Source organism: Gopherus flavomarginatus, chromosome 3 (genome assembly GCF_025201925.1).
Source record: "Gopherus flavomarginatus isolate rGopFla2 chromosome 3, rGopFla2.mat.asm, whole genome shotgun sequence".
NCBI classification, from domain to species: domain Eukaryota; kingdom Metazoa; phylum Chordata; order Testudines; family Testudinidae; genus Gopherus; species Gopherus flavomarginatus.
Window position 1 is genome coordinate 150,913,849 of NC_066619.1, and position 20,825 is coordinate 150,934,673.

General features: G+C 47.4%; 1 protein-coding gene and 1 long non-coding RNA gene across 8 annotated transcripts in view; both read right to left on the reverse strand.

Annotated features, from left to right (window-relative positions):
* TEX15 (testis expressed 15, meiosis and synapsis associated) overlaps nucleotides 1–2,279 on the reverse strand; it is an 87,808-nt gene extending 85,529 nt beyond the window's left edge. For 3 of the 7 annotated variants that reach the window (XM_050944956.1, XM_050944963.1, XM_050944962.1), the window contains exon 1: nucleotides 2,143–2,279. In XM_050944956.1, the coding sequence (XP_050800913.1) occupies nucleotides 2,143–2,247 (105 nt within the window). In that variant the 5' untranslated portion in view covers nucleotides 2,248–2,279. Of the gene's footprint in view, nucleotides 1–70; nucleotides 272–853; nucleotides 913–1,458; nucleotides 1,548–2,137 lie in introns of those variants that run through there. The other 4 variants (XM_050944958.1, XM_050944957.1, XM_050944960.1 and 1 more) reach the window with 4 other exon arrangements.
* Nucleotides 327–1,066, reverse strand: LOC127047145 (uncharacterized). Its single transcript, XR_007773317.1, has 3 exons — nucleotides 1,024–1,066; nucleotides 826–853; nucleotides 327–355 (listed from the first exon to the last, which is right to left on the reverse strand). It is a non-coding gene; the product is annotated as an uncharacterized LOC127047145 (long non-coding RNA).
* Nucleotides 2,280–20,825: the final 18,546 nt, after the last annotated feature.

Genomic DNA, 20,825 nt, shown 5'->3' on the forward strand with positions numbered 1-20,825 from the left:
GCAGTGTGACACAGGCTTTCAGCACAAAGTTGACATGAAGCTCTCTGGTGAACAACTAGGATGTACATACCAGATCCAGGGAATCCGGGTAACTCATACACATGCCTCTGCCTTCCTAGCTGGCGCCAAGAGATCCTTGGGTCACAACTCACGCTATACACTGCCCATCACTCCATTCCCACTGCACCCCAGTGTCACCCCCTCCCCACTGCACCACTCGTGTCACCCTCTCTCTGCTGCACCTTCCGTGTCACCCCCCTCCCCGCTGCACCTCCCGTGTCACCCCCTCTGCTGCACCTCCTGTGTCACCCCCCTCTCTGCTGCACCTTCCGTGTCACCCCCCTCCCCGCTGCACCTCCCGTGTCACCCCCTCTGCTGCACCTTCTGTGTCACCCCCCTCTCTGCTGCACCTTCCGTGTCACCCCCCTACCCGCTGCACCTCCCGCATCACCCCCCTCCCGCTGCACCTCCCGCGTCACCCCCTCTCCCCGCTGCACCTCTCGTGTCACCCCCCCTCCCCGCTGCACCTCACCCCCCCTCCCCGCTGCACCTCCCGCGTCAGCCCCTCCCCGCTGCACCTCACCCCCCCTCCCGCTGCACCTCCCGCGTCACCCCCTCTCCCCGCTGCACCTCCCGCGTCACCCCCTCTCCCCGCTGCACCTCACCCCCCCTCCCCGCTGCACCTCCCGCGTCACCCCCCCTCCCCGCTGCACCTCCCGTGTCACCCCCTCTGCTGCACCTCCTGTGTCACCCCCCTCTCTGCTGCACCTTCCGTGTCACCCCCCTCCCCGCTGCACCTTCCGCGTCATCCCCTCTCTGCTGCACCTCCCGGGTCACCCCCTCCCCGCTGCACCTCCCGTGTCACCCCCTCTCTGCTGCACCTTCCGTGTCACCCCCCTCCCCACTGCACCTCTCGTGTCACACTCTCTGCTGCACCTCCCGCGTCACCCCCTCTCCCCGCTGCACCTCCCGTGTCACCCCCCTCCCCGCTGCACCTCCCGCGTCACCCCTTCTCTGCTGCACCTTCCGTGTCACCCCCCTCCCCGCTGCACCTTCCGTGTCACCCCCCCTCCCCGCTGCACCTCTCGTGTCACCCCCCTCCCCGCTGCACCTCACCCCCCTCCCCGCTGCACCTCTCGTGTCACCCCCTCCCCGCTGCACCTCCCGCGTCAGCCCTGCTTACTGCAACCCCGGCCGTCTCCCTCTCCCCGGTGCACCCCTCTGCATCTCCCCACTCAAGCCGCCTGCACTTCCACGAGGACTTGGTCCAGGGACAGGCTCTGGGGGAGACTCACTCGGGGCGAGTCGCTCTGCAGCAGGCCTGGGGGAGGGAGAGCACCGCTCCCCCGGGGGGCAGGTGCTCCGCTGCAGCCCGGGACACCGGGCCCGAGATTCCCCCCGGGGCTCTGCCTCCCCCCGGCCCGGAGTCCCGCTTTCCCGACCCCCCCATCCCGTTACCTGCTTCCAGCAGCTCCTGCCCGGCGCAGTCGCTCCGGGCCGCCCCACGTGCGGCGGGCAACGGGAGAGCGGGGCGGGAGCGAGCCCGGGGCAGCCCGCGGGGGGTGGGGTCCGGCCGCCTCGCTCGCTGCCTCCCCGCTGCAGCGCGGCCGGTGTCATGCTGCTGCACTGCACGCCTGGCCCGTGTCACCCCCCTGCTGCACCCGTAGGTCTTCCCACTGCATCCCCAAGGCGCCTCCTCCTGTGCCACCCCGTGTCACCCCCTCCCTGCTGCGCCCCCACTCACCCAGGCTACCAATCGGCCTATTGCAACGCCCGAGCCCTCGGGGGGCCCCTGGAGTGCCCAGCCCCTGACCACTGGACACTCCCCACATTCCCAGGTGCTCCATTCGCAAGGGAACCGCAGGGCTAGCTAGCTGGGTAGGCCTCAGACCCCTGCTCCCCTTCCCCCCCAGCCTTTAGCTTGGTTTACAGTGAAAACAAGCATAAGAATGTTTGACAAAGAGCAGAGACTAATGATAGCAAGGAATGTTAATGGCAGCAAACGGTTACACCCTGCCTGCTGCATCCCTCACTGCACCCAACACCCCACCCAGATCACCTCCGCTCCTTTGAATCCCCATATAGCCCCCTCACATCCCTCTGCTCCCATCGCACCCCTTCTCTGCAGCGCCCTCACCTCACGTGTGTTAGGCAGGACAGCAAGTAGGAGTGCCCTTGGGGAGTGGTGCCTAGTGTCAGAGACAGGAGACAGAGGGTAGGGAAAGAGTAGCACTGTGTGGTGGTCATACAGGGCAGAGCTACAGGGACAACTGTGCCACCACAACGGTCCTTTCCTACAATCACTCAGGGAGCAGCTGCTCTTAAGAGATAACCCGGGGAGGCCCCTCACCCAGCGGTGTGTGCACAGGCAGGGAAGAGTGAGAACCCTCCAGAGCTGGTAAAAGTGGTGCCAGAAAATCTTGCGGAAAAAAAAGCAGAAGGAAAGGGCTCAGAGTAGAAACAGACAGTCTGGGAGAGTTGTGAAGAAGCTGCCTAGTCGTTTGAAATACTGTGTAGTGTATTACTCGGTTTCCATGGCAGGAAGAATGTTTCAGGAGCACTGGATGTGCGTATACAGTATATGTAAATAATTAATACAGTGTCAGTAGATGGCACTCAAGTACACATAGTTCCTGGGCTGTGTGTGTAGTACTTCTGCACTGCAAGTGACTCTTCTGGCTACTCTTTACACCAGCTCTTAACAGTACTCCCAGAGTCCCAGCCCACATCTAGAGAGATTAAGGCCCTGGCTATGTAAGGCTTTGCCTACATGGGAAAGTTTTACCAGTGTACCAATACAGTTACTGATGTAACTGTCTGGTATTCTGGTACAAAGCCTCGTGTACACAGGAGAATTTTTCGGTACCTTTAATTTTTTCAGCATGATCTACCTTACATCTACACATAAATGTTTTTTTACATTTTGTCTTGTGTTTTATCTCGCTGTAATCCATTTTGGGTGACATAACTATTTAGTTCTACCATGTTAACATTTGTGTTGACACAGCCCCATTTCAAGTTAACTATACTGTTTCAGGTAGACCCTACTGCTATCCCATGCTGCATTGCTTCACATCTGGATTAGCCTACCTGGTTACCTATGAGATTCTCCATTGCTCCACGGTCATCTTGACTTGATGTCCCTCCACCCACATAGGTGCAATCTGTTATACTATGAGGAACAGTTCCCCCCCCCCCCCACAAAATGTAATCCCATACCGATAGACCAAAAAGTGCCATTACCACCCCACTAATTGATGCTTCCTATCTCTACCTCTCAACCATCTCTGCTTCCCTCTGTCTTCCCTGCACATGGCAAAAAACAAACACACAAAAAAAAATACACATGGCGTCCAAGGCAGTTTTATTGTAGCAAAAGAAAAAGCAAGAAACACCCCAGTAGAAAGTGCACATAAAGACATAGTTTGATCACTGTCCTTGGAGGCTGTGCTAACAGCATAGGGCCATACTGTTGTCAGTTAACATGTCTGCTGTTTGATTTTGTGGATCTGCACATGTGCAGAAGGGATTCCTGGCCTGAGGAGTGTGGGTCTCAAAGTCTTGTTATGGTTATGATTCATGTGAAGGGTACTAGTCAGACTCTGGCCAGCAACAGTTATGAGTTTACCCAGCAACAGTTCATGATTTGTTAATCTGTTTACCTATCAAGAACTCCCTCATGCTCTGTACTGATTGGCCAATTGTTAATCAGCTGTTAATAAAAATACTGTATGCCATTACCGGTTCTTTGGCATTATCTGGCTAGAAGTTAAGAAACTGTCCGGCTAGGAGTTATCTGCTACCTAGATTGTCCCACTGTGACTCTGCCTGACCAACAGAGTTCCAGTGTTAATTATTTAATTTCTGTAATCGAAGCTAGTGTTTAAATACTTACCAAAGATTCCAGAATTGGATGTTGTGACGTTGCACTCCATTTGATTTTAAGTAAATATGCTAATGAGTGTGAATATAATGTAACTGGAATATGCTTCATGCATAAGGTCTCTTGTAAGGTATCATTACAAAGCTTATAATCTACTGAGTGTGTTCATCCTATTTGTATGAATGTATCATTCTTGTATCTGAAATTAGAAATATGAAATATAACTCTGAGGTCCTATTGCACTCTGGAATACCTGTCCAGAATGCTATGTGCTTATATTTTAGAAGTGCAGTGCTGTGTGGATACTGTGATTCACAAGGGAAGATGCTGAAGCTGCTTTAGACAAAACAGTCTGGATAAAGTTCTTTTGGTTTACTTATACCCGTAAAATTATACTGAAAAATATGTTGAAAAAACTTTCCTGTTTATACCAGGCTGAATGTAAATTTGCACTAGTGCACTGATGTTGATTGTTGATGTTCATGTTATGCTGGTGTACAAAATCTTTCAGTTGTGCCACCCACCTTCACCCCGCACTATCCATAGTTATGCGTTGCCTCTGCACAGATGTGAGGACTGATTAGCTAATATAGAAGGCTATGTAAGTGCTTGCTGTCATGTGTGTATTACTGTAGTGGACACCCCAGAAAGACCAACAACAACGTTAAAAAAGCCCTTTGTTAGCTTTTGCTGTTTAAACCATCCAGTGACTGACTTTATTTTCAGAAGTTGCAGAGAGTTCATGCTCATCCAACCTTGCAGAAGAAAGAAATAACTTCTATACTGCTGTTTTTGTCTAAGTCTTACCGTGTTATGCATGGTTATAAATGCAATGCTTTCTCTAGGGTCCTCCTAGTTTTCTAGCCAAGAATAGACTGAAAATTTTTCTTTCAGTGTAATTGTGTAAGTAATGACATATAGGGATATGGTGTTGATCAGTTATACAAAGCTTTCCTAGGAGGAGAAGTAATTTCCGCCTTGGTGTGTGATGCGTTCCTCTGTGAAGTGTTTATAAAATCCCATTAGCAGGTGTATCAGCCCACATCTACCACTGCCCTCTGCTGAGCGGAACGTTGGCCAATCATCTTATCTCATGCCTGCAAAGGACACATTAACAAAAAACATCATTAAAGTGGAGTTCAGGGAGATACATCTGCAGGTTTTGTATTTAGCTGTGACACATGTTACCTTTTTCAGACTTGAAGAAGAGCTCTGTGAAGCCCAAAATCTTGTCTCTTATTAACAGAAGTTGATCCAACTAAAGGTATTATCTTGTTGGGGATGCACTTGGTATAACCCAGGTAATTCGGGAGAATGAAAGGCCATGAGAGCCGATGAAGTCCTCTTGTTCTAAACCACAGTGTACCACCTCCTCCATTTTGAGTTTTACTCCTCCATGTTTGACCTCAGGTTGCCCTTGTTGGGAGGGGCTGCTCCTACTCCTGCAGTTGCTGGGCAGATTTAACCTTTGGACAGGAAACTTGACTGTTGCTAGGCAGACTTAGCCTTGAATGGAAACTGTGTGAGCGACAGATCATGTTATAATGTGTATCAGTTTTGGTTCCAGTATAAATAGTTAGGTAAGCTATTTGTTTGCTGGCTTGATTTGAGTCCTGTGTGGCTCTAGGCGTCTTATTTGAGCTCAAATAAAGTTTGGTTACTTCTCCACCCTGATGTGTTTAAGTGGTTGCAAAGCACACCGGGCAACGGACCGAACCGTTACCACCCTCGGGCACTCTGTGCCGGCAACAACCTCACCCACCTTGTCTCTCTCGCTGTGTATAGGAGAGGTGCTACTTATCAGTAACTACTTCAGGGGTTCTGGGCCTGCCATTAAAATCCTGTTGGTTTCCCTCCCTAGGCAAGGTGAGCCTACCCCCTGGGAATAGGGAGGCACATGGGGTTAGGCGGGGCCCCAGAACTGAAAGGTCATATAATTATATCTGGGCTATTATGATTTCCTGTGACATCATCATCATCCTTACCTTCTCTGCCTACAATGCCATTGCTCTGCTGCTAGTGTAACTCATGCTTTATCCTACAGCCATCTATTCCCCACCTCCCGCAAAGAAAGGGTGAGAAGCAGTCGGGAAGGGGACAGACTTCTGTGCATACCCTCTGTGTCTTTGCATAAATGAAGAGAGCAGCGCAGGGTAACTCAGTTACAGGGAACCAGAAACATCCAGAAGGGTATGGTAGGCACTGGGCATGCTCAGTACTTGTTTCGGAAGATGTACAGAAAATCACCACTATGGGCAAGCTGTTTTGCATGCCTTACATAGGCAGAGCCTGAGAGCTGAGCCAATCAGAGCTTGGCAGAGGTTATACATTTGGGAGTTGGTGGACTCCACAGGGGAACAGGGGTGCAGGCCTCAGAGGAATCAGCTGCCGGGTGGGGCTTTCAGTGCCTATACCATTTTGGCAGAGGTGAAAGTAAGCCGGTCCAGTCCAGTATGGCATACCGGCAAGAGCCAGTACGCTGTGCTAGACCACACCGCTTCCACGGCGGGGATTGAAAGGGCTCTGCCTGCGGGCAGCCCAGAGCCCTTTGAATCCCGGCTGCGGCTGAGATTTAAAGGGCTCAGAGCTCCCAGCGGCTGTGGGCAGCCCAGAGACCTTAGAACCCGGCTACAGCTCTGGTGGCCGGGCTGGAGCCAGGATTTAAAGGGCTTGGGGCTCCCCTCAGTGGCAGGAGCTCTGGGCCCTTTAAATCCCTGCCCCAGCCCGCAGAGCTCCAGGTTCCCCTCCGGCTGCCGGAGCCCCAGGCCCTTTAATTTGCCCCTGAGCCCGGGGTGGGATCCCAGCCACCTCTTCAGCTGGGAGCCCCTTGTTGATTTTAAGGCCCTGGGGCTCCCAGCCACAGCTGGTGCCCCAGGGCCTTTAAATCTTGAGAAGCCACGCCTCTTCCAAATGAGGCCATGCCCCCTCAGGACTCTGGCAGTACCTATAAGTCCTGTAAGTTACTTTCACCCCTGCATTTTGGATACAGTATGTCTAAGTCCAGCAGTCACCAGTTAAGGAATCCTCCACTACAATCATCTGTGTTCCTGAGTGGTGAATCTTACAGAGCTAGAGAGGCAGCCCGCTGACCAGTTCTATGGAATGGAGGGGAAGAAATGAAAGCTGTTATCAGGACCGCTACAGGGAGAGTGAGGCCTCTGTGGAGAGGAAGAGGGTAGCGGGTTACTTGCAGCGTGGTAGGAAAAGGAGAGAAAGAGACAGGAAGATTCAGGATATATCTAAATAATGTTTCAACTTTTCCTGGAAAGAACACACACACAGTCTTCCAGAGCCCATGCCGCGTTATCTCCCCTCCCCTGCCTCACCTCCATGTAACCCTTCCTCTGCCCCCACTTTGCTTCTATGCAGAACCACCCGCTTGCCTCGATGTCTCCGTTCAGCTCTGCCTGCTCCCACCATCTCCTCTCCTTGTGGCCTTGCAGCCTCATAGCCCCACTCACTTCCACCACTTGGCCTTGCCTCCACATGGCTCTGCCTGCTCCCACCACCTCACCTTGCTACCTTGTGGCCTCACCTCTATAAGACCTCTTCTCCATCGAGCCTTGCCCGCTCCCACCACCTCACCTCCTTGGGACCTTAATCCTCATGGCTCCATCCACTTCTGCCACTTCACCTGACCTTGCCTCTACAGAGTCCCAACCGCTCCTGCCACCTCACCTTGCCTCTTTATGACCTCACTTCCTCCTGGCCCTATCCATACCCACCACCTCACCTTGCCTCCATGTAACCTTGTCTCCATCTGGCCCCACCCACTATTGCTAGCTCACCTCACCGCCACACAATCTCTCCTCCATGTGACTGCTCCCACTCCTGCTACCTTGCTTCCATGTTCTGCAAACTATGAAGTACTCTGACTGGAGAGGGAGCCACTCTATGACTGAAGAAATGGAACAGGAGCCGTACCCGGTGCACTCCAACCCCTCACTCACACTGGGGAAAGAGCAGGTACTTTGACAACATAGAATTCTTCTCCACATGACCCTGCCCATTTGTTATGTTTGTTTTGTGCAATGCTTTGCTCCCTGTGGAGTACCTCTGTGTCTAAATGGGTTAAAATAGGTTTATGAATCTCTGCTTTTCTGCACCTTCTGGGTTTTTTCTCTCATACGGAAATGACAGTTACTTACCTATAACTGGAGTTCTTTGAGGTGGACTCTGCATCTTCACACTCATGGGATTTGCGTTGACTGGAGCAGCAGGACAGTAGAACCTTCTGGTAACTGTGCCCATTTGGGCACCCACCTGACCTCTCTTTCTCCCTTGCCCTAGCACTCGAGCGTACTCTGAGGGCACGAGTAAAAAGGGGGCATGGTGCCCATTGCCTCCTCAGTTCCTTGCAGTACTAAACCATAATACCAACATACTGAAACTCAGACTCCACAAGAGCATAGAAGGCAGGTGGGAAGTATGGATATGCAGAGTCCATCTCAAAGAACTCCAATTACAAGTAACCATCATTTCTTCTTTGAGTGTCCTCAGCATATTCCCACTCTTGGGTTAGTCTGGCAAGCAGTACAATGCAATGGATGGATGTGGAGTGCTAACTAAATAGCACTGCTCTGCCAGAATGACCATCAGACTTAGATGCTAGATCCAGGGCATGTTTTGTGAGAGTGTGAACTGAGCTCCACGTAGCAGCTTTGCTGTTTCAATAAGAGGAATATGTTTAGCAAGCACCATAGATGCAGCCACCACCCTCGTTAGAATAAGCTCTAAGCAAGCTGGCGGGGGCGTGGAGGGGAGGGAGGAGAGAAACTCCTCTATAACATTCGTCAGTGCACTAACACATCTAGACAGGGACTGAGATGAAATGGGTTTACCCTGGGTGTTAGCCACCTCGGAAATAAATAACTTAGAAGACCTAAGCCTTTAGTTCTAGCCAGGTTATAGGCTAGTGCTCTCCTTGGATTTAAGAAATGTAACCTGGCCTCCTCTTTCCATGACAGAGGCTTTGGAAAGAATACTGACAACTTAATAGCACGATTTACATGAAACTCTGAAACTACATTAGGAAGAAATTTAGTGTGTGTTCCAAGAACTACCTTAGCTTTATGAAAAGTGGTGTGTGTCTGCCATCAGTGTATGTGTCTCACAATGCAGAAGTAATTGCTGCTATAAAAGCCATCTTCACAGAGAGATGATACCAATAACATCTCACAAGAGGTTCAAATGGGTGAGAAATGAGTTGAGTAAAAACTAAATTCAAATTCCATAACAGGACAGGGTCCTGTACTGAGGGACACAGGTTGAATAGGTCTTTTAAAATGTTTTTCACCAATGTATGTGAAAAAATAGATTTTCTACTATCTTCAGTAATGATTTGCTGCTATGTGTACCTTAACAGGCAGCAGAGACAACCCCATTAATTTAAGTGTAACAAATATCCTAAAATAAGTTGTACAGGAGTTGAAATTGGGTCAATACCTTTATCAGTCACCCCTAAAACAAATCTTTTCCACTTGCACTCAACTTCTCCTAGTGGGTAGCTTTCTGGCATTCATTGAAACTCATTGCCTCCTCAACCAAGTATGATCTTTCTAACTGGCAAAGGTCTGTGGCCAGAGCTACCAGCTGCAATATTTGGAGAGGTGGGTGAAAGATCTCCCCCCCACACCTGCTGGGACAGTAAATCTGTCAGTAACTGGGGCATCTTGTAATGGCCATTGGAAAAATGGAGTAACTCAGTGTACCATGTTGCCTTGGCTGTGCTGGAGCAATGAGACTCACCTTGGCTGAATCCTGTCCTGTAAGACATACCAGCACTTACCCTACAATGACATTTTGTACATTTGTCCCTTTGAAATTTATCATCCCCAGCCTCTACCCTGAAAATCTCATTGGGGAGCCCACACATGGGCAATCCTCCATGGGAGCTAAAAGAGAAGGTTGGGAAAGGAACAACACCACGGTTTTATTATAGATGACATTATTAAATACGATAGCGCCTGTGCTAAGAGAGATTAAACATGAGTAAAGTTAAGGAAAACCAATTACAAAGGAACAAAAAAGAAGTGATGTTGCTGATTGTGCTGTTAACAGAGAGGTATCACGTATGCTGGCAGCAGCATACATTTTACTGGCCGCCTAGGGAGGTATAGCAAAGCTTATGTAAAACTATAATTGAACCAAAGGCAAAAAGGAAACATAAGGCCTGTGACTACATGGACCACACGTGCACTAATTACAACTCTTCTCACACAGCACAGTCATACTGAAGGCTGAACATCTACTACGTGGGTTGAATCAGTTGTTTTCTGCAAGAGCTAGTAGTGCGCATTAGTCATTTGCAAAGCTATCCAATTTCAGTGATGATCTCTTCTAGCCCTTTAAATAAACCAGATTTTGTCTAGTGCTGTGGGAATCCACACTCCCTAGTGCAGCACACTGGCTTCCCAAGGATAGTCCAATATAGAAATGAAATAATTTCTTCTTTGATGAGGTGGCAGGTAACACTGACACCTCTGGAAACGCCTTACCTTAATTTCAACGCTTTCAAATGATGGCAGACAGGAACTTCCTTATATGTGGCCTTTTGATCGGATTTGCATATCTTGTCCTTTGCATCCTCAGCATAGCCCCTCCAAAGCCATCAAATCGAGCCTTTAGATACAGGACTCAGAGTCTGTGTACAGCTCCATCCCAGCTGCCCTAGACTATCCTAACTGTGTCAGCTGGGGGGCAAAATAATGGTATGGAGGGTGTGAGGGAGTGTCAAGAGAGTTTACTAAGGACATTGGAAGCAGAGTTAAGCCAGTGCTGCGCATTTCAAACTTTGAAGAGGAATGTGTATCGGGAGTAGCTGGGAGAAAGGGAGAACCTGGGATATGGTATAGCCAGAGCCTGGATAATGGGAAAAACATCTTAACTTCCCCTGAGAGAGTCTCCGCAGAGCAGCCTCCGGCACAAAGCCACTCGTACTTCATAGCACTCAGAATTGGAGCCGCGAGGGTCACACAAACATGGACATCTCTTCTGGATAGGAACGGGCTTCCATCAGGGCCGGCTCCAGGCACCAGCCGAGCAACTCGTGCTTGGGGCAGCAGATTCTAAGGGGCAGCTTCCCTCCAATCCCTTTTTTTTTTTTTTTTTGCTTCGCCACTTCAGCCGCCCAGCCCGTTGTCTTCTTTTTTTTTTTTTTGGTTTGCCGCTCCGGCTGCGCTGTAGGGGAGGGCCCTGCTGGAAGCGGGCTGTGCACTCTGTCTGCAAGAGTCACGGTGGGAGGGGCCATGTGGTGAGTGGCCCCCTGAAGGAAGCCCTGGCCACCTCCTCTTCTCTCGCTCCCCCCCTGCTCCCTCTCCCCCTGCTAGCTGGGGTGCGCACTCCGCTGCCCAGGGCAACATCTGCAGCGCAGGGAGTCCCCCTGCACCCTGGCTCCAGCCGCCCCGCAGGTTTGTTTTTTTTTGCTTGGGGCAGCAAAAAGCCAGAGCCGGCCCTGGCTTCCATGATCTAGGTAAGGCCCCCACGCAGCTCCAGGGTTCACAGCACTCTCTCACACTGCCTTTAGCCTGGGGGGAGGCTAGCAGGCTGGGAGACTTGCTCCAGCCGGATCACAGAATAGCAATTCCTTGTCAAGAGAACTGTAAATGGCTCCTTACATCAGATGAAGGATGCAACTAGCTCTTTCTGAAACAAGTGCCATGCTCCTGTGGTGAGGCTCAAAGCTGGTCTCTCCCCAGCAGAAGTTGGTCCAATAAAAGATATTACCTCAGCCATCTTGTCTCACAAAATTAGCATGGCACACATTACATGGATTAAATGATGGCTAACTGAGAGTTCTAAAATGTAAATGAAGAATCATAATTGGAGAATCGTCAATGGAAAATCATATATATTTCTAGTAGGGTCTCCCAGGGATGTGTTCTTGCCCCTATGCTATTTAACATTTTTAATCAATGATCTGGAAGAAAAAAAATAATCACCAATTACATTTACAGATGACACATACATTGGGGGAAGTGATAAATAATGAAGAGGGCAGGTCACTGATACAGAGGGATCTGGTTTGCTTGGTCAGCAGGATGCAAGCAAGCAATAAGCATCTTAATACAGCTAAATGTAAACATATACAAAGAATGTGAGGGTAATTAATAATCGAAACAATTCACCAAGGGGGGTTGGATTCTCCGTCACTGGCAATATTTAAATTGAGCGGACTTTTTTTAAGATATGTTCTAATTCAAAAAACTATTTCCAGGAAGTTCTCCAGCCTGTGTTATATAGACAAGATGACTGCAGACAAATCATGAATTGCAAAGGGGACTTTTAAATTTCTCAATATTAGTAATCTCAGGTTAAAAAAAAATAAATGGAAGGATGAATCTTTACCCAAGAGTGTCCCTTTAAGACTAGGCACAAAATTCCCCAAACACACAGCTGGGCAAAAAGGACACTAGAAAGTTAAGGGATCCATAATACAGCCAGGCAGACTTGTATTCCCCACTTCTCTCTGCTTGAAGGGAGATTCAAGGGCTTTAACAGAATAGCTAGAATATTCCATCTATTTAGTTTTCAAATAGGAGGTCTGAGCTGCTGCAAATACATGTCCTCAGAGTGGTTTTTTTACATTAAAATAAAATGTGGCAGTTTTATTGTAACTTACAAGATTACAGCCAAGGTTGCTGGGGTTTAAAGGGGGATCAAGAAATACCTGGAGAGCAATTTGAACTTAAGAAAAGTTTTACTCTGAGTTTTCCTTTGTGTTGTTCCCTGCAGTTTGTTAGTGATTGGAACTAGCCAGTCTGGATGAATGCAGTGTCTCTATGTTGCCCCAGGTCAATAGGAAGCCTGCCTCATTGAATAAGAGAAATGTTAAATTTTCATGGTTAGGAAGTTTCTAGCCGACTGGTCGCAAAGAAAAAAGCTTCAAGTTTGAACAGATGTGTCATCTTAGAGAGACTGCAGCCAGATCTGCTCCAGTGCCTCTTAGCTCTTTGTTTTGCCAAGCAACAGCAGCAGAATTTAACAACATCTTAGTCACTTTCACTGCTGATAGAGCAGGAGGTCTTGGGGAGCTGTCAGTGTCATGCTGCTGAGAACTGCTGGGCATAAGAAGGTATGGAGATAGGGGTGTTTATTAGTAATAACCCTAAGTAAATATGATTCATGGTGAAGTGGCCTGAGTAAGTAGAAGCTGGAGAAAGGTAACGCAGTGGAGATCTGTTCTCCTCCCTCTCCCGAAGCACAAGGAGATTGGTGGAGACATAGAATAGCGCAGACCCACCCCTTTCACAGCAGCTTGGAGACTTTGGAGAAGTGAGAAGGAATAAAACTTCCTCCTCCTTCCAGCATCTAAAAGGCGATGGAGCTTCAGCTATGTCAGGCATCTATTAACCAGAGGCTGATATGAAAGCTGGAGCGCCCACACAAGCTAAAGGGGCAGTGACCATGAATCACTACATTCAGCATCAGCAAACACGGGACCATCCTAACCAGTAATATAGGGACTTGGAGCTTCAAAAAGGGCTAATTTCCCAAACCTATGAAAAATTGCAATAAAAATTGATTAGAAGAAAAAAATTTAGACAGAAAAAATGTGAATAATTGGGCATTTTTTAAAAAAAGAATTTATTAGATGGTCAAAAAGCCACAATTCCACAATCAAGAAGGTGGTTAACATTGGGTAAACGGCCAGCTAGATTCAGTGGTGAAGTGAAGGCAGAAATTAAGTAATACGTAACAAATGTAAAAGAGGAGAAATAGATAATAATTGATATAAATTAGAAGTTATGATGTGTAGAAAGGCATCAGGGAAAAAGCCATGGCTGGCAGGGCTAAGGACAAGACTTTTTAAAATATATTAGGAAAAAAAAGAAGTCCTAGCAATGGTATAGGCCAATTACTTGATAGAGATGATACAATCATTAATATTGATGCAGAAAAGGTGGAAGCATTCACTAAATACTTCTGTTGTTCTGTATTTGGAAAGAAGCAGGATGATGTACGTGTGTGATGATGATAAAATACTTTCCAGTCCATCAGTAATTAAGGAGAATGTTACCCATCATCTTCTAGGGATAAGCACTTTTAAATCAGCAGGATTGGATAACTTACACCCAAGTGTCCTAAAAGAGTTGGCTGAGGAGATCTCTGGACCACTAACATTGATTTTTAATAATTATTGGAACATTGGGGAAATTCCAGAAGACTGGAAGAGTGCTAATGTTATGCAAATATTCAAAAAAGACAACTGGGATGACCTGGGTTATTATAGGCCAGTTAACCAGACATCAGTCCTGGGCAAAATAATGGAAAAGCTGATACACGATTCAACTGATAAAAGAATTAAAAGATAGGAATATAATCAATGCCAGTTGGTTAACACTGTTTGACAACACTCATTTTCCATAAAACTAACCTGTTTTCTTTCTTTGATGAGATTACAAGTTTGGTTGATAAAGATTATATAGCTGCAATATCCTTCGATTTTTAAGTGTTTGAATTAGTACCACACAACATTTTGATTAAAAAATTAGCACCATACAATATCAATGGGGAACGTGTTAAAGGGTACAAGAACTGGCTAACAGAGATCTCAGAAAGTACTTGTCACTGGGGAAATCATCCTTGGGGATGCTTTTAGTGGGGTTCCACACGGATTGGTATGAGGCCTGATACTATTCAATATTGCTATAAATGATCTGAAAGTGACTATAAAATCATTGCTGATAAAATAGGTGGATGACTCCAATAGATGGTAAATAAAGGTGAGAGCATGGCAGTTGTGCAAAGCAATCCAGATCACTTGGTGAACTGGGCACACTCAAAGAAAAGGCATTTTTATATAGCCAAATGCAGGGTCATACAGCTAGCTAAGAACAAAGAATTCAGACCATACCGACAGAAAGTGGGAGGTCTATCCGGGAAAGCATTTGTGGGTCATGGTGGCCAAGCAACTCAACACCAGCTCCCAATGTGATGCTGTGGCGAAAAGGGCAAATGCAATCTGTCAGTGTATAAACAGGGGAGTAGAAGAGTAAGGAGGTTATTTTACCTTCGGGTATGGTACTGGTGAGCGACACTGGAGTACTGTATACAGTCCTGGTGGCCACATTTTTAAAAAGGATATTGAAAAACTGGAGAGGGTACAGAGCAGAACCATAAAAATAGTTTGAGTACAGAGACAGACTTATCAAAAAGAACAGTGAGCGGTGACTCGATTATACTGTGAGTGACTTCAAGGGGAGAAAATACCAGGTATTTAAAGACATAACGAAAACCAGTGGCTGCAAGCTGAAGCCAGACACATTCAAATGAGAAATAAGGCACACATTTTTAATGGTGAGGATGATAAACCATTAGAACAAACTCCCAAAGGAAGTGGTGGATTCTCTCTCTTGGTGGATTCTCTCTCTCTCTCAGATCCAGACTGAAAGCCTTTCTGAAAGATATGCTTTAACCAAACACAAGTTATTGGTCTCAATACAGTGGTAATTAGCTGAAATGTAATTGCCTGTGATACGCAGGAGGACCAGACTAGATGACCTAATGGCTCCTTCTGGTCTTAAAGTCTTAATGTTAAAAATCCGGTATGAGCAACTGACAGTAGCAGTGGGATGGGCTTCTCTCCAGGACACTGCCCAGAGTTTCACTTATAGGGACCCCATCTGTAAATGATGTGCACTTGTAATCATACTATTCAGCCACTAAATGTCTGTGTGAATGCTATACAGAGCTCTTGACACGGTGTGGTCCCTGATAAACAAAGATGACAAAGCTGGAATACAAGTTATGTGGAAACCTGTTTGTGTCTGTAGTTATACCCATTTAACTCCACAAAGGATATGGTTAACAGTTGTGTATGACATTGAAAGCAATGTTAAAATTCAGGACAAGAGCTTTCTTGGAGACCAGTCCAAGACTGTGGATTGAACTCTTCCAGGAACTTAGGACCCATCACGAACCTCCCCATCTTCTACTCCAAATGCCAGGCATGTTTCTTTTACCTGCCTTCTCTGACATTTAAAAAAAAAAAACAAAACAAAACAAACACTCCCTGCACATGCTTTTCCCCCTAGGGAGAAACATGTGATAGATATTAGACATGTCGCTTAACGCATGACTGGAAGGCTCTCTGATATCGCAGCGATGAGCACAGGATAAGAGCCTACACAGAATAGATCTCTCTAAGGTCTCATAGGGCTTGTCTACATCAGAAAGTTGCAGCGCTGGTGAGGGAGTTACAGCGCTGCAACTTTGAAGGTGTACACATCTGCAGGGCATCACCAGCGCTGCAACTCCCTGTTTGCAGCGCTGGCCGTACTCCCGTTTTGTCTCGGGTGTAGAGGATCCAGCGCTGGTAATCCAATGTAGACACCTACCAGCGCTTTTCTTGACCTCCGTGGAAGGAGGAAGCCTCTGGTAATCAAGCTGGTCTCCTTTCCCGGTTTGCTCTCTCGTTCCCGGAACCCCGAGCAAGCAGGTCTCCTTCCCTGCGGTTTGCTGGGTGGCTCCGGGAACGCGAGAGCAAACCGGGAAAGGAGACCAGCTTCGCCGCGGTTTGCTGGGTGGCTCCGGGAACGCGAGAGCAAACCGGGAAAGGAGACCAGCTTCGCCGCGGTTTGCTCTCGCGCTCCCCGAACAAGCAGGTCTCCTTCCCTGCGGTTTGCTGCGTGGTTCCGGGAACGCGAGAGCAAACCGCGGCGAAGCTGGTCTCCTTTCCCGGTTTGCTCTCGCGTTCCCGGAACCCCGAGCAAGCAGGTCTCCTTCCCTGAGGTTTGCTGGGTGGTTCCGGGAACGCGAGAGCAAACCGGGGAAGGAGACCAGCTTCGCCGCGGTTTGCTCTCGCGTTCCGCGAACCACCCTGCAAACCGCAGGGAAGGAGACCTGCTTGCTCGGGGGTTCGGCGAACGCGAGAGCAAACCGGGGAAGGAGACCAGCTTCGCCGCGGTTTGCTCTCGCGTTCCCGGAACCACCCAGCAAACCGCAGGGAAGGAGACCTGCTTGTTCGGGGAGCGCGAGAGCAAACCGCGGCGAAGCTGGTCTCCTTTCCCGGGTTTGCTTTCGCGTTCCCCGAACCACCTAGCAAACCGCAGGGAAGGAGACCTGCTTGTTCGGGGGTTCGGGGAACGAGAGAGCAAACCGGGAAAGGAGACCAGCTTCGCCGCGGTTTGCTCTCGCGTTCCCCGAACCTCCCTTGAAGCCGCCCAACAGCGCTGCAGTGTGGCCACATCTAACACCACTTGCAGCGCTGGTTGCTGTAAGTGTGGCCACTCTGCAGCGCTGGCCCTATACAGCTGTACTAATACAGCTGTAACAACCAGCGCTGCAAAATTTTAGATGTAGACATGGCCATACTGTGCTCATCACTGCAATATCGCACACAACTGTTATCCATAGAATGCAGGATAAGTCAAACGTGCTGGTAACTGATGAACTACAGTCAGTTTGTAACAAGTCACAACTGCAGCAGCATCTTCCATGCCTACCTCTGTCCATTACGTGTCTGCTAAATTTTACAACCCTTGTTCATGAGCAAACACACATGTATAGACAAAGATCATAACTAAAAACACCAGCACATGGCCTGGTTCTCAAGAGATGCTGACACTGAAGCCCACAGGGGCTACAGTTGCTCAGGCCCTTGGAAGATCAGCCCCCAGGACTTAGCACTTGCCCGCTGTGGATGTCAGAGTGCTTTACAAAACTGAGTAGTCATTTCCTGTTTCTATTTCGTGGATGGAAAAAGTGAGGCAAAGAGAGGTTAGTTTGTCCAAGGTCAGGGAGCAAGTCCCCGGCAGAGCCTAGAAACTAAGATATGATGAGGAGCAAGCGCAGATGACTTCAAGAAGATAACCTGGTTAGGCTAAGGTGAGAGGAGAATTGCTGGAAAGGGTCCATTCACATTAAAATGGAGAGAGAAACTAAATGTTAGGAAGGAAAGGAACAAATTGAACATACACACACACTCAAAGGAGAAGGGCTTGCAAAACATTGGAATGCCAAAGCCACAAACATAGCAGATTAAACAGGAGGAGATGGAGTAATTGTTCCCCAGAAGAGAGAGGTGCAGTGCACTGTTTTATTTTCACCATATATACCCATTACACTTTCTGCTGAAGTGGAGGCATCATACATTGACTACTGTGAGACTGGTAACGTCCTGAGCGGCCAGAATCTTGGTTTGATTTTAAGTCTGCCGGGACATTGGTTCAATCTGGTAGAGAGCTGAAATCTGCCGTCCTCACACAGGCAGAACTTCTGCTGAAGTTCAAGGAAATGATAGGAATCGTCAAACCTTCCTAAATGGGCTAGCCATGGACAAAGCACTACATCAGTCCTGCGCAAGCAGCAACAATGCAGCCTCCTGAGAAACCACTACTCAGGATGGGGAAAAGGAAGGGATGTGGACCCTGGGCACGCAGGATACACACAGGCAGAGGAGGGTACAATAATTCAGGGGATCACAGGCTATTTAAAGAGAAAAGGAGGGGAGAATCATGGAGAGGATTCACACACATGGTTAAATGAATGAAGAAATCAAAAAGAGGAGAAGGAAAGCAGAATAAATCATAGTACATTTGATATGGCTCTTTCAGAGTTGTGGTCTTGTTAGAGGTTAGTTGACCAGCCTTGTGACCAGCCATGGTCCTTGCATCATTCTGTGGTGGTCATCTGCCCTCAACAAACCAAGGAATGATGTGTGTGGCCGAGGACATTCAGACATGGTTAGTCCCCATCCAAAGTATCCTGCCAGCCTGTGTGTGCTCCAAAGTGGATCAAACTGGTTCCTGGTCAGTAAACCAGGCTCCTGGCCTAGGACAGACAGGGTCTGAAAACAAAGTATTTGCATAAGGGAAAATTAAACAAGGTCAATATTAGATAAAATTTTGTAACATTTGGCCATGTGTGTTAGCATCAGGAATGGGTACGCACCACCACCAACCTCTCGGTCCCCAAAATGTTTACCTTTAAAAGAAAGCCACATTCTCCAGGGGATGCCAGGGTTCACTAAATCATTTGGACCCTAACAATTACCCCAGGCTGCACTGCTTTCAATGGTGGATTTTTCCTCAGTGATTGATTGTAAAACTCCTCTGTGTGGGGGTTACTATAGAAAAAACAATTGTACTCTATTTGCATTTTAGAGAGGATTTTGCAAAATCTTTCCCTGGCAGTGTCCATGGTTTTTTGTTGATGTTGTTCTCGGTGAGCTCATTACCATAAATATTTTAACCCCTAAGGCAAAAAAACCCCCTAAGATTTGAATTTGTTTAACCTGAAGAACTTTCTTAGTAACTACATCAGCTCTTAACTCATTAACATATTGTGCAACATCACTTACCATGTAGATAAGTTCAAAGTGTAGATGAGTTCAAAGATGAAAGCTACTGAAAAAACAGTAGAAGAGGAAAACTAGCAAAATATATATCAAAAATGCAAAACATGTTAAGTCTGAAAGTCTGGTATTCTTCCGTCTTCTTTGGCAGAGTGTGTCCTTGGCCTTTTCATGGAAAGAAACCAAGTTAGATGATTGAAAGACACATCCCAAGGAATCTCCCCTGAAACACACCCATATCAAATTAGATTCTAAAGTAAAACCAAACAGACTGTTAAGACTACACAAGTAAGCAAATTTATTTTAAGACAGAACAAATATTGTGGCAAACAATATATAAATTCAATTGATAACAGGGGTAAATATCAGACTTTGTTTTCAAATAGATATAAAATATATTCAGATTTTTTCTCCGAAAAAGCAGCTTTTTCCCCCCCTTTACTTTAAACAGGCCAAATAACTCATCAGAATATTGGCTCCTCCGCTGGCAGGGAGTTTTGAAAGCCCTATGGGTAATCTGGAGATTTCCCTGCAGCTCCTACTAATTTTACAGTAGCGTAAAATGCACGTGACCAACAAAGCACTGCAGAAAAAATGCTATGGAAATGCTTTGTTTTCTTAGTGTACGTTTGGTCCATTTTGTATGTTCTATCAAAGGCAAATCTAGATCGAGGTCGCCTACTTACCATTTTCTTTCCTGGCTTCTTGCCCTAGAAGCTCAGAAGGAAAAATCTATTATCACTGCAGACACTGCCTTTATTTTGACAGAAAAGGAGGCACACAATGGGGACTTTCTAGTGGTCAAAACTGGAACAAACCTAGCTACATGGGTGCTCAGATAGGCACCAATGAGCACTAATTTCACAAGCTAGACAGATGCATCTAATTCTTATTTGTAGAAAATGCGTTCACAAAAAACAAGGACTATTCAGCTCTAAAAAATAAATTCTCTTGTGATCTGCAGTTCAGTTATGATGGAGCTGCCTCTGGTACAGAACTTGCATACTAACAATCCATGAAACGGAGGAACTAATTTTCAAGAGCTGAGGAAATTCATTTGACTCTATATACTATGCTCAAGCAATGGTCTCCAGTGTGAATATCTAGAGCCAGCAGAAATCTACCTAGCCTTTCTGTTACTGCACTTTTCCATTATACTATGGACAGTGTTAGGGGTCAAAGCTGGGACTAACTTAGCTACACAGGTGCTCACATACTACAAGGGATGAGCACTGATTTCTAATATGTCTTGGTAAATCCTCCATGTTGCCCGTATTCAACCTTCACAATGCAAGGTCCCTGTACTGGGAATACCATGCTTGAAAGCTGAAGAGTGGAGCAAGCTGTCAGCACTGCTGCTGCCCGTGGCCAGAGGAGCCCCTGTTGCGTGATGCAGAGTACTTTCTTCCTTTCAGGGCTGAGTGGGCAGCCTCTGTAGAATTCTCATCCTCTACTGGCACAAGGAATGAAACATCTAGAAATGGCAGAGAGAGATGCATTACGGTCTGGTCACCTGGCTATCTTGTAGCTGTTGTAAGGACCTACCTGGCATGGATATTTTCATATAAATGAATCTGGACTGAAAATCAGCAGAGGGTCAAAGAGTTTTAAACACCTGAGGAGTAATCTAGATTCTTGGTCTTGCTA